Below are 14,792 nucleotides of genomic sequence, written 5' to 3'. Positions count from 1 at the left end.
AAATAAGTGCCTCTACCGCAATCTAAAGCTTCTGATTTATTTATTTTATTTTTGTTAAAGCTTTAGAACCTGAAGAGTCTTGACTCAGGATGGGGAAGAGTAATAAGGCAAGAAGGTTAACGAATCGCAAAATTGGGATCTATTAGAAACTGATTGGAATTCTTGTATTTGGGGATTCCCGGTAGAAGAGAGCCCAACAAACCGTAAAAGATGGATAAATATAGCAGAGGCTCGTTAAGGACAAAGCAGGTACGCTAGTGCTGTTAAGCAATTACTATAATGAAATGGATTTTCATTCTACATTTGGCATAGTTCTGAAGTTGGCAGTTCTTCAAAAATTCCTTCAATTTTTCCCAGGAAGATATTTTACTCCATAACTTCACTTCATTTTATTTTTACCTCATCTGATGGACAAGGCATCGAGGAATATTACAGTTTTCTGGAACGCATTTGGTAGTCAGTAATCCAATCGTAAAAGAATGGTGCACAAAAGAAAATGATGAAGCCATTGATCTAGGTCCAGTAATTATGTTACAACAATTAGGTCAATTTTAATTAGTTCCATAACTTAATTTCTAAGATTTAAGAACACATATTTTTTATATGTATAACTCCAAGTTTATGTTGTGAGATCTCAAATTATAACAATTTTCTGATTGACTTTAAATCAGAAAAGATTTTATTTTAATAATTATTATTTACAATTAGCTTGCTTGATACATATTTCAAAAGTTAAGCTTTATAAATTAATTAAAATTTTCTAAAAACGTAAATCATGGATTTCAATAGATTGTGTTAGGTTTTGGAGGGAATGTTTAAATTTAAAATTGAATGGCGCGCTCTGAACGGTTCGATAGAGTCAGCCATCATGGTGGACTAGGAGCAGGGATCAGCTGAATGTGGCAGTGTGTTAGAGACCAGGGAGCAGGTTGTTTGTGTTAGATCGTAGTGTAAATGATTATTTTTATTTTGTTAAATTTATAGTTTTTAGAACTGTGCCAGAAATCGAATTTTATTTACCATCCGAAATTTTAGTCCAATAGTTGTAAAAAAACAAATAGAAGAAAATGTTCCAGCTTAAATCAGTGAGTAAATGTTTAGGGAGTAAAATGGATGTGAACAGCCTTCTAAAGGTAATTACTCCATCTGTACAACAAATAAATACACCTCAACAGAGGAAACTTCACGATATACCGGAAAAATTAAAAGATGTACCCTCTGCTGAGAACCCCAGGTTTTTTGATATGGTTGAATATTTTTTTCACCGGGCATGTCAAATTGCTGAGGAAAAGTTCGTGGAAGAGATGAAAACTAAAATGACCGAAGATGAAAAAAGAAAAAAGGTGAAAGGCATTCTAATGGGCATGCAGCAGTGTGATCATATCATAGAAATAGCTTTTCCAGTAAGAAGGGACAATGGATGCTATGAGATGATCACTGGATACAGAGCACAGCATAGCACTCACAGGACACCTTGTAAAGGAGGTAAGCCAATTCTTTTTTTTTTTTAGACTTCTTCAAAAAAATATTTTTCTAAATATCTGGCTAACACCCAGTGTCCACAGCTGAGCTTGTGTTGGGAGTGCATTATGTTCTAAAATTATATCTCTCCTTGAAAAGCGGCCACATTAAATGGCTATCGTATTCTGTTTCCATTTCTCTTTAGAATTTCTATTTTTGTAATCCAGTACATTAAAATGCATTGTACAGATTCATTAACTAGTCACATTTTTAGTTTCAAAAAGTAAAGTTTCAGCATTTTTTTTGTTACCATAATCAATTTAACATTTTCGAGACAAATACAGTGATATTCCATAGTTTTTTCTTTTCTCTTTTTTGGCTAGAAAAGCTAAAGTTACTATTGCGTTTATTTAAATGTATTAAACGTAGTTCTAATATTGTTTCTAGCATAAAATTCTAATATCATTTTGTAATATAATTGTTTTTTTCTGCATTTGGTTTTTACTACCTACTGTTATCTTAAATTGAGGTTTTTTCTTAATAATTTACAGTGGCTGTATTGTTGATAAAAAATTATAACACTGCCTAGGTTCATTATGTTTAAATTTTTATTCTCCATCTATGAGTTTCTTCAAGTGCTTCAATTATAGAATATTCTTATTGCTTATTCTCACTTATTCTATGCTCTCAGTTTTCTAAATTATCCTTGCTGGAGACCCTCAAGCATAAATCGTTGTACCCCAATGTTTATTGCTTTTGTGTGCTCGTACTTCGTCCTCTTAGGAATACTCTTAGAACTCGACCTCTACAATGGATACTATCCACCTTCAGTAAAATGGCCCAATAGTATCTAATGTGTTAAGTTGTCGGAACAAAACTTGTGAAGTCTTGGTATGTAACAAATTTAAAAATGAAATGAATTTTACTTGATTGCAGTCCTTTTTAGCTGAAAACATCATCACATATCCGCAGCCTAGTTCTTCAAAACTTGAGTTCTCTTTCTCATAGATGGCCAAGTTATATCCCAGCTATGACAATTATTCTACTTGAAACTCATTTCTCAATCTTCTTTCTTTTCTTTTTTTATTTGGAAAAACTCAATTTTAGATTTTAGTGAACTCCATTTCAGGTTTACAAGACAATGCAGCAAATGTAGTGGAGATGGAAATGTAAATGAAAGTCGAAATCTCTACACCAAATTAAATAATCTCGCTCTGATGATGATTCAAAGTCTGAAACCAGTCAGGGGTACTATTAAACTAGACGAATAATGCTATATTCAATAATATATCAGCAATGCTATTATATTGTCACAGAAAGTGAATTTACCAAGTATTAGTACAGCGTACCTTGCTGCGTTTTTCATACCATGGACATATCACACCACTAATTGCTTGAAACCTTCCTCTTCATTACAACTGACCATCTCTTATCGAATTTTTGTAAATCAAACACTTTAGCGATTAGCTCTCAACCTTATTATGAACTGACAATGCTGTAGTTAAAAGAGTTGTCCTTTAACCATGACATCTTTTTAATGTTTCCTTTTTAAATCTGTAATCGGTAATCTGAAATCATTATTTCTAGTATCGGTGGCTTCCTTGGCTAGCATTTTCGTCCATTCATTTGCTTGAAACCTTGCAATGATCTTTAAACTAGAGAAACTGTGTTAGGAGACTTCTTTCTGTTTTATCGATTGCTACCATTTCAGCAATAATATAATTTGTGGCCTGTGCAGGATATGTTTGTATACCAGCCAATTTATGGCTTAGCCTTCTTAATGCCATTGAAAATAATGTATTCATTATCATGCAATGTTGCGACTGCATTTTACCGTCCTTAATCTCACAACTAGTTTAGCTATGTACCAGAATGCGCTGTTATCCATAATCTCGGTGTAGCCCTGATTATGTACAGCATCGGATACAGCAGCCATTGCTTTGTTATTCATTTTCCATCCGTTCGTGAAAACATGCGCTCGGCTAGTAGAAGGGAACTTAATCTTCAAAAGACCGAATCCTTTCAGGATTGTGTAATCCGTATTTGCGTTGAACTTGTTCAACTATTCAATTAGAAAAAAGGGAAGTGGCTAGAGGATTTCACATCTATCTTTTTGTATTTATCAATAAATAATGCTTTACACCATAACGCTTTTCTCTCCACTTGGTTGAACTTTTCTTACGTAACAAAGTAAATTTTGTAGAAAATTGAATTCAACACCATTCTGTAATATTGTTAACAGTTGGGTTAACTGTTGGACACTCTTTTGTTAAATTTTAAATTACAAATCAGGAAATAGTCGTTATGTAACACTCAGACGAGATATTAGCCTTGAAAAATATTATTAAATGTCTCTTTTTAATGGAACAATACGTTTTTAATGACTTAAAATGTTGTATAATACTCTTAACATAATTCCCCAACGATCGATCATCTTTTTCTTTCGATTAGATATTACGCGTTACGCAATTTATTACAATTCGAATATAATTAATTGATTTATACTAATTTCAAACACTATTTTTTCTACTGTTACTTACTCGCTAATAATAGTTCTATTTTAAAAAAAAGAGATTTATCTGCTCAGAAAATGAGATTGTCTAGAATGCCTCTTAATTCTGGTGTCCTTTTTCCATCGTTTAATTGTTTTGATGGTATTTTGTGGAACACTGGAGGGATATATTTTCAATCAAGAATGTTCTTAATGGATACAAATGAGGATTTCATTTCAAGGATCCATGAGGGGGTAAAATTAGATTCTTCCACCTATTTTTGGTAAACATCACTCGCTTTTAAGATGCCTTCTGAACAGTCAGTCTTATGAGTGATTTAATGAACTGTCGGTAGGCAATCTAAACTGCTGATTATGTGTTTGGGTACAGCCTATGAGATCACAGATCTACTGTGACTCCTTATCTGTACCTGTGAAATTAAACTACTTAAGCACTCCTTTCTAGTTAAGACCTAAAGCTTTTAATCCGTGGAAGGATTCTTTTAGAGATATATCCTCTTCCAACATCAGGCAATTACCCACGGAATCTAAATCTTCTTTGAACAACTGCTTCGTAATTCATAAGGTGTATTAGAGTTTCTTCAGTCTCCCTGCAGAATCTGTTGTCATGTTCCCCAGCCAAGTTTTTTTTTTTTTTTTCTGATATCCACCCATCGACAAATCCCCGAAAGAAATCCTTAGTATACGTATCCTATTTTACCTCCATACTGAGGCATGTTTCAGATTTCTTCCGTTTATAGTTGGCTAGACAGTTCTAAATCCACTGTCTTCTCTCAAAACTTCTGTTTGGTTTCTGTTGTGGAAGTAGAGGATTAAAAAGATGTTTCTATCCAATAGGACTCTCGGCGAAATTCCTTTTGTTTCTTTAGAAGACGGAGGGAAACAAACAGTTCAACAGAGGGCTGTACCATCGTTAAAAAAAGTTTCCCTTGTTCCCTATTTTATGTGTGACTCAAATCCAGGACTAGTACTTCTTAGACTTGGATTGTAATTTAGATGCACTCTAAGGATAGCTATCTAGGAGGCTGCTGTAGGGTTTTTGATAGCGTATAACAACTCATTTAAGTGCTTTGCATCAATTCGTTAAAATTTACTGAAAATAGATGATTTGAAGAGCCCTGACAAAAAATTCTTTTTTTGTACATTTAAATTTACATGGTAAGTCTGTCTGGGTATTAGAATATAATTTAAAAATGAATACAATATATGAATAAAATAATACAATAATAATAATATTTATTTACAAACTGTACATATATACACTCATCAAATTACATTTAGTTCAGATTAAAGGAAACATATTTACATATTAAGGAAAAAATTTAAAAAAACCTTAGCTTGATATACAGGTGGGTGTTACAAAATATGCTTTAAGCGTTTATATTTATATTTTTTATAACCAAGAGAGTGACCATTGTAATTAACAATGGCTACTATGTGAGGGTACAGACTATTGTAACAAGTGGTTACGAATCTTTCTAAGAGACAGTAAACAGTAGTGGAGATGCTAGGAACGTCAATTACTGCGTGCATATAGTCTATGGGCGTCCATCTGAGAAATGAAATAATCAATCTCAGGCATTTATTTTGCACTCTCTGTATTTTATTGTGATTGATTATGCAAGTTTGAGACCAGACAGGGGCTGCATACAGGAGTATAGGTCGAATATAGAGGTAGTATATTAATTTTTTATTTTGGAAGTCCAAGGATGAGTGTCTATTAAGCAAGGAGAACAGACTGCACATAACGCCCTAGCGCCTTTATTACATACATTATTCACATGCTTTGGGTACGTTAGTTTTGAGTCTAAAGTTACGAGAGAATAGAATCAGCTCCGTTTTAGTGTGGTTAGGTTTGATTCTCCACTTTTTAAAGTATTTGAAACTTTTAGCAAGAGCTATTGACAAATAAATAATAAAATATATGAATAAAATAAATACACAGGTATCTGGCGTCTTGTATATTTCTTTAAAAAATAGTTGAATCATCCAAATTGCATTCTCTATGTCTATTATTATAATAAAGGAAATAAAAAATATTTTAAATTAAATAAGTTAACCGGTTGCACGACTTCTTTTTGATTTTTCTCGAAAAGTTATTTTAAGACGTTTCTCGAGTTGATATGAATTGATTATGACGTAATGTGATTAAAAAGAAGTAAGATGAAAAAAAGATATTTGTTGATCAAATTGATGAAATGTAAAAAAAACCTTCTGCGGCGTGATAACCGTATAGTAGACTCCCATTTAATTATTTTTCTTTTTTTCTGAAAAAATCTAGAAAATTTGTGGTCTACAAAAAAAATTAGTGATTATATTAAGAGAAAATAGTTTTATACCGGGAACTATTAATTTTATTTGGATTGCAGTGAGTGGATAAGTTTAAGTGGACTGCCTGACACTGTTACTAGGATCTCTTTATTTCAAGGATAGAAACAGGCATCTATTTTGATTGCTTCCGTCATCGGTTGATGATTTCATTTTTAACTAATGGGCCTTTTTTAAGGCACACTATATTGTTCTCTGTTATCAAAAAATTGTTTTAAAAGATAATTAAAAAAATATTTAATATATATTTTTAAATAATTGGTTGAAATTTTGCCATTTTATCTGATGTCCAGATACTTGCATAAAATTCAACTCATGACCTAAACTATTTATTTACTACATCTGTTATTCGATTAAAATTAAACTTATATCGGTTTACTATCTAGGTAATCTTTATGTGTGAAGTTGTGAAACATTTTCGTTCCTACAGTGTTTTTGGATACCCACATAAATTGAAGACATAATTAATAAAACTGACGAACGTTCTCTGAATGTTTGGAGAGGAACTCATGGAGTTCGGCTCCAGAATTTCTGATTTGTTCGGAAATATGTCCGGCCTAGAACAGAAAAATAAATTAAAGAAAATAAAATTAGTTAGATTTGTTAATTGTTATTTTCTGATCATTATTTTTGGTGGCTGATTCATTGTTTCAATAGGATGAAAAAGTATCTGCCAATTTCAGTTATATTTTGTATTTCTTTATTATAATATAAAATAAATATGCATATTTTTAGTTGGTTATAAAACTTCTTTACAACAAGTACTCAATTAAAGGACTAAATTAAATTTAAGTTTGAAAATGAATGAATTATAATTACAAGTATTATTTATTTGTTATTAACTAAGTATTTGGTGCTCACGTAAGACGAATTCAAGACTGAAAATTTTGTTTTAACTCCGTAATTCAAATTTCATGTGCGAGTGAATGCGATGATTATTCAGAATAAAGATAAATCACAAGAATAATTTGGAATAGAGTTAAAATGAAGTGCCTTTTTAATACTAACTACGATGATGAGACACATCTTTTATTATTCTAACAGAAAAATATTTATGGGTGATAAAAGGCCAGCACAAGAGTCTGTGACATCTAATACATTCTAAAAAATATGATACTAGAAGTATCAATGAAATGTTGGGCACTAGCTGATTTGTGTACCTTTTGGCGTTTAATCAATCCTTATACTTAACTTTTAGAACTACAAGTTTTGGTTAAGGAGATTATGCCGAACTTTCGATCTAGGTACTAGGTCATCTTCAGGGCTAATTGACAATGTAATATTTTTTACAACGTTAAAGGTTGTTGTGTCATCTGTCTTGTCTGTTCATGGGACTAGGTCCCTAGGTCGAAAGCTCGGCATAATGAAGAAATACAAAATATGACTTGAGATTGGTAAGTTATTTTTTCATCCTATTGTTATTTTTTTGTCAAAATGGTGCACATATTTAGTTTTCTAATTTTTATTTGTAATAATAATTATCCTGGACAATTCGTTTAAGGATATTTCGGGATGGAGGAGGCTTTGTTAGGTCTCAAGTTGTTATTTCCTCGTCTATATATTGCTCTGTCTTACCACTTAAATAATATTTAAGTAAGTAAAGTAATCGCCTATTTTTTTAGGCGGGGCTTAACGTCCAACTACCAATTAGGTGTCGTGGACGAAGGCAACTAGCAAACATACTTTACTGTAAATTTCTTTTATTAACCATTAAATAAAATCCAAGGCCTAAGACCGGGGAATCGAACCCAGTACCACAATACATATTAGCTTCGCAGGTCTCGCCTTTAACCGCTCGGCTACCGTGGCGTCTTACCACTTCAATAATATTTATTAGAATTAAACATCGTATAAAGAAATAGGAAAGCGCTTCATTTCTGAATTTGAAGGAAATCTACTGCCACAAGTATCGCTTTACAGAATAGATTTTTCCAGGCACTATATCCGGTTTTACAAACTAATAAAAGCTAATATTCGGAATTAAAAAAAAAATTATTACAAACTTTAGTAGTTAAGTATTTAAAGAATATCATGTGTGTTCATACCAAATTTTGGTTTTTTATTGCATTAAATTGCGCATGTATTTTTTTCATTTCTAAAACCTTCCAGATCATTTCCCTTGGATGCCCTAGATTCAGTTATTGATTTCAGAATGAAGTAGGCCTATGCACTGCCTTGCTGGGTTTCCTACAGCCGCCTCTTCATCTTAACTGTTCACTTCCTCCTGTAGTGTCGTTAAACAAAATATTTGAAGCAAACATAATACAATACATAATTAAGTTTTCTAAAAACTTCAAACTTATATTACTTCCAAATATTCATCTTTTTCAAAATGATAAAGTTGTTGAATTAAAGTAAGCGTTACGTCACAGGATCCCTCAGTAAAGAAAAGTAATTATTCCATGATGTCGCGTTTTAACAAGAAAGGAAACCCCTTAGGCGATTGCATTGAAAATGATTAAAATATCGATTAAAGAAAACAAAAGAACATTCTTAGAAGTTATACATCCGGTGGGCTAACGTTCTCCCAACTAGAATCTTGCTTAAATAAATATACAAAATAAAAACTTACCAGAAGGAAAGGAAGTCTGTTCACAATATAGAGAGACACTTCTAGAACAGCGTTTCCTAACCATTTTTGTCTCGCGTACCACTTGGTAGTAAGTACATCATGCTAAATTGTATCACTTCGTAAAAATGATTGTATTTCGTGAAATTTCTTATTCCGAGAGTTTTATCATCTTTATTTGTATAGAGATACAATGTATCTGTTACAAAGGAGTTCATGTTCACTTTATAAACTTTGTAAAGTGTAAGATCTTAGTTTTAAAACTTTTTCTAAATAATTAAAAATTGCGTACATATTTTTCTCTTCAAAATTATTAATTAATTTACAAAGTTCTTTTTTTAGGATTATTATATTTGTGCCCAAATCTTCTAAATCAATTTCTTTTAAGCATTCAACTACCTGTAAGTACCAATTAAATTTAATGTTGCTTGGATAGAGCTTACTCATTACAATCCAGTCTCTTTAAGCAGATCTTTACATAGTTATCATTTAAGTTCAGTCACATGATAATTCTAGTAAATTTTCTTTATCATTTATCGGATAATGATTAGCTTTTCCTAAATTTTCTTTATAGAAGGAATTTGAATTCCAATTATCATTTGTGTTTTCGGGTATTGGAAAATACTCCGTCAAAGACAATTTGTAATCCTGTTAAATGTGCTATTATATTTTCTCGTATATCTTGAGACAGACTAACCTTATTACTGTACATCTTAACAACTTTACTGTATAATATTAGTAATTAAAATAATTTTTATGAATTATAGGAAAGGATATTTTTATGCTTTGTTTTTTTTAATTTTTTATGTCCGCCATTATTGATTATTTTTCGCGTACCACAGGTTGGGAAACGCTGTTCTAGACAATCAACTTGCTTCATCTTTGGAATTTTGCTCGCATATATTGTTCAGACGATAGGCCCTTACATTGCACAGAAATGACTCTAGATCGATTCTACTCACCAACTCTTTCCTCCCAAAAGTGTGGCTATAGTCGAATTTTTATGGAAATATTTTTTACAAATAAAGGTTGTGTTTAAATTATTATGTAAATGTAAATTTCTGTTACTTCAGTTTAAGAATTTTGATCTTTAAGTTACATTCAAGTCTCTTGGTGGTATACACGAAGGATTATATAATGTTGGATCTTAATGCGATATTTTATTTTTCAAATATTTACTGGCAGCCTCCACGCCGACAGTGGAAGGAAACAAAATGCACCCTCTTCTGTGGTGGTACATTGCGAGGAGATTTTTGCTGGGCTCATTTTGTGCTCTTTAAAAAAAAAAAGGTATAAGGGGCAGATTAGGACGGTATTGATTTTGGAAGCTGGTGGTAGGCCTTGCTTAAGAAAGAAATTAGGCTCCAGTCGAGAATCTTCGAGGAGGTTAACGGCTAATGGGTTTAACCAACAGTGAGTGGCTGGTGAAATGGACTAGCAACTCTCCAGTCTGTAAGAAGCTTCAAGGGTTTCTTGAGATGGTGGGATATCCTTTGGGTACACTATTTAGATTTAGTTCGTCCTACGACCATCCTAATTCATCATAAGCGATCCAAATTTAGATTACTTTATGCTAGACTATTTGTAGAACTAGTTTTCTGTAGATCTAAAAACTGTGGTCTCCTGCTATCATTTTCTAATATCTCATAGCCATGGTAATTAAGTTAGAAATTAATTTGTGAGAGTGATATGCGGTTTCCTGTCTGTTAATACAATTTTCTTAATTAACTGTGTGCGTCGATTGTACACTAGTGCTGTAAGCACGCAGAAATGAACAGTCGACCTTGTAGTCGAATCCCACGGCTGAATGCTCAGAGAGTTGAAAGTGCCAATAACAAACTCTTCTCTCTCTCCTATGATTCTGTCATCCCCCCCTCAATCTCAGAAATAGAGCTTCTGCTCTATCAATGATTCCTTACTAGAATTCTAGCTCTATTTATTAGATTGTATGTTGCCTTGCCATTTCCGGTAGTGTTTTGGTACTGCTAGCCACGAACCCTTCTTGAACGGATGCTATTAATCTAAGAAATAATGGCACTCCTAAAATCCATTGCCAACTTGTCTTGAATTTTTTTTTATCCAAATCTTGATACGCTAAATGCGATATTGAATAAGTGGTTCATTGCGGAACAAATTCCCAGTAGCATCCGGTAAGTCTTCGCTTGTGTTCGCTAGACCTCCTTCTTCCTCTTCTCTTTCTTAATTTGGATTATCTGTGAACGAATAGCTTAACATAGTTTTAATATAGATTAGTGACATTCCAAAAGCTGTAGGAAATCTATTAATCCCAAGATCAGAAAATTAAATTCTTAATTTTTTTTTAATTTGTTTATTTATTTTGCAACTGTATCTAGTACAATAGGCAAAAGTGATGAGCGATAAGTAATGGTGGAAATTCACGCACAGGGCGTGAATGGAGTGAGCGACGACCATCCAGTGATGGAAGCCATTAGTTCTCCATATTGGCAAGCTTACACTGCAACCATCCTAGGAGATCGGTGTTATAAGTTGAGATGATTGCGTGGCCACCGCCGCTTTAGTCTGCGCTGTGGATTTGAAGGAAGTGTTGTGGTAGACATGTTGTGGATCAGAGGGTTGTAATGACTGTGTAGATTTGAGTGGAGCTTTGTGTATCCGAGATTGGGGCTATTTCAGAAACGAGAGGAATATTTAGATCAGAGTGTATTGTGTGATTGGAGACGTAGAAGGGAGCCTTAACTATTGTTCTCAGGATTTTAGGACTGTAAGGTTTAAAGTCGGTTGATGTTCGATTTTTTGGCACTTCCCGTAGAGTTGTATTCCGTACGTCCATATTGGGGCAAGTAGAGGGGTATATAGTGTTCGTTTGTTTGTCAGGGTCAGTTTAGAACGTTTGTTGAGTCTTTTTAACATTTTATACCTCAGATTGAGGTCAATTCGTTTGAGTCTCGATGTAGGAGTTCCAAGTTAGTCGTTTGTCAAGATGTAGTCCGAGATATCGTACTTGGTTAGTAATTGGTATAGAAGTATTGTGGAAGGAGAGATGAGGGAGAGTTTTCTTATTTAGAGTGAATACTATGTAAAATTAAATTCTATTTAAAAAAATAAAAATAAAAAGCAAACCTTATCAAAAATTGTAACACAGACTCAAAACCTTTTAAGGTACCTCAAAATAAGTATGTATATAAAAATATGAGGCAAAAAAAAACTGCACTTAAAGGAACACCAAGAACAATGCCTCCATTATTAGTGAAGTCAGTGTAGCGTGCTTCCCGCCATGATGGCTCAACAACACAAAGGTGTTCGTCTTTAACGAACTTTTTTTTGCTCACCCACCGGAAATACCGGACACAACTGTTCATTTCTTACGTCAGCTAGAAAAACTCGCAAGGCTACAACCTTATATACATTTCTTGTAACCTGCAATTTTAACTTTCTTTCACTTAATCAAAGGGTAAAAATTGATTTAAACAGTATTTATCGCCACTGTGCTCTAATTTCGAAATTTAGATTTACGTGGAAGTAGTATCCATTTTAAGGCTCTCTAACTCCTCCAACAAAAACTTTTATCCTAAAAACAAATTGGTCTGTTTTTTTTTATAATTTATTATATACATAATAAGGGTGATTGCTGAAGGACCGGAAATAGGAGAAATTTCAAATTCTATATTTGATTTAATTGCAATCAAAAGAACCCCAAGCTTTGGCTTAAAATTTTAGAAAGTCAACTAATCGAGAACGTCTTCTTCTTCATCCTCCTTTGGCACTACATCCCTTGCAGGGCCTCCTTGGCCTCCTTTAGCAGACACCCCCGACCATCTCTCTCCGTGGCTTTCCTTCTCCACTAATCTGACGCCCATCTTCTGCAGATCCACCTCACATATCCCTGCAGTCAACGCAACCTCCTTGGCCGTCCTCTAGGATCTTCTTCCTACTGGATGACCTTCACAGACCATTCTATGGGGACTCTTTCCACACTCCTTCTGTGAAATTATTCCCAACCAACGCAAACTTTCCCTCTTTTATGGCAGCCTTTAAGAGTTTCTCTTCACCCCATAGAGATGATACAATTCAACGTTTTTGAGGAGGACGGTACACACGCCTTTCTCACAAACTACTGGGTCATGAGGAGTACACCTTCAAAACCTTCCTCACCCAGTAGTATCCTCAATCTCAGCTCATCTGCTGCAGTAAACGCCCATGTCTCTGAGCCATATAACAATGTCAGAGATCTTGTCATTTATGGTGATTTTCACTCGTCTAGAGACTTGCGTACTTCTTATCGCCTCCAGACATCTGTTACCTGTCGAGAATTGGAAATGCTACTTAACTTTTTTTTTCTGCTACACCGCTATCGCCTTATATATATATTTTTTTGGACAATGACGGCTGATTAATTAATCTATTGAATTGTCTAATAAATAATGATACAATAATTATATATATTATATTTTTATGAATCGACTTATCAGAGTTAATAAGTTTGTATTTGGTTTTAGTCATAAATTTTCAGAATCCCTATTCTCGAAAGTCAAAATATTTCTGAATTACTCGCCATCTTATCTTATGATTTAAAATAAAGAAAAGATAGTAACTTTATGACTACAATTTTAACTTAGAATGAATTTCCATTAGTAGGAAACAGTTCAAAACTAATAATTTTAAAAAGCCACCAACTGTTAAACAGGTCAAATTGAAGTTTTAAAGTTATAAGCTGATTTTAGAAAACAAGTTGAAACGATTTTGACAAGTGAAAATGAAAAAAATTGAAGATTTTTTTTAAAAAAAGTAGCAATTTAAGTGTGATGCAATTTCACTCATTATTAAATATTAAAATACTTATTTCATTATTATAAAAACGATACTTCTCCCTTTCCAAAATAAAACTATTAATTATTTTTAAGGTTAAACTAATTATTATTGATATTGTGTGAAAGAAAAAGTATTTCAAATGGCATGCGCGTAGTGTAATGGGTAAATATGCAACCTTGCTCACAGCCAACAGTTGACCTTGGTTACTTTTAAATTGCAACTACGTTGCTCTTTTTAGTTGGTTTATTGTGAATATTAGCTTCTTTTTAAAAAAGAAATAATTATTTATGGCGCGTCAACATTTAAAGTCAATGGCGCCTGGGGACTTATCAGTGCACTGCCAGTCCTATGGAAGTGTTCTTTCGCTACAGCTACTGTTAAACAAACTTTTCTTTTTTGTTATTTCCTTATTAAACTCATGTCAAACTTATCTTGATTTCGTAGTTTCACTAGAAATTCCTTTTTGATGTCACCAATTTCTCGTACATATAGAACGTTAACTTTTTTTTAAAATAACATTACCTGCAAAATTCTTTGTTAGGCATTTTGAGGATGGATTTAATGGGTCCTCTAAAGTCTGATTTCAGTATAAGGGGCAAGTTTTATAATCTCGAGTGGATAGAGACGACGCCCGCAAAGTTAATATATAGGGTGAACCAGTAAGTATTGTCCATAGGCCTACTGTATGTAGTACATCTAAAGTGGAGTTCAATGACGTATTGGCCAACTTCATATTTTCCACTGTTCTTGAGTGACGTCACTTTAAATTTTTTTTTTTTTTTTCTAAAATCATTACATTTTTTGCAATAAAAATGTTATTACTCAGAAAGTTTGAATCCGAATTCGATTCTGATGACACGGTTAGAAAGGCAGATAGATTTCCTAAAAATTGACACCATTTTGAAGCATAAGTTATTCTCTAAACAGCCTCAATCTGATCTCCAAATGCTGGAAAAATAAAAGTAATAGAAATTTTTGAAGAAAACTCATTAGGCCCTTATGTGATCATTATCAGACCTAGGTGCTGGCCACTTTTTATAAAAGTTTCCTTGTTTAACGGGCTTTCAAACGGTATATCATTTTCCAGGATTCCTTTTATCTTCGTATGAGAAATCACGTTTGTTTTACAAG

General features: G+C 33.1%; 1 protein-coding gene across 1 annotated transcript in view; it reads left to right on the top strand.

Annotated features, from left to right (window-relative positions):
* The first annotated feature begins 866 nt into the window (after window positions 1–866).
* Window positions 867–14,792, top strand: part of Gdh (glutamate dehydrogenase, mitochondrial) — a 40,713-nt gene continuing 26,787 nt past the window's right edge. Inside the window, exon 1 of the mRNA XM_074136860.1 lies at window positions 867–1,485. Within this exon, the coding sequence (XP_073992961.1) occupies window positions 1,068–1,485 (418 nt within the window). The 5' untranslated portion in view covers window positions 867–1,067. The remainder of the gene's footprint in view (window positions 1,486–14,792) is intronic.

This window comes from Rhodnius prolixus, unplaced genomic scaffold (genome assembly GCF_049639745.1).
Source record: "Rhodnius prolixus isolate KJV_2025 unplaced genomic scaffold, Rpr scaffold_5, whole genome shotgun sequence".
Classification (NCBI taxonomy): Eukaryota; Metazoa; Arthropoda; class Insecta; order Hemiptera; family Reduviidae; genus Rhodnius; species Rhodnius prolixus.
The sequence above is the reverse complement of the archived record's forward strand: the minus strand, read 5'-3'. Positions and strand labels throughout refer to the sequence as shown.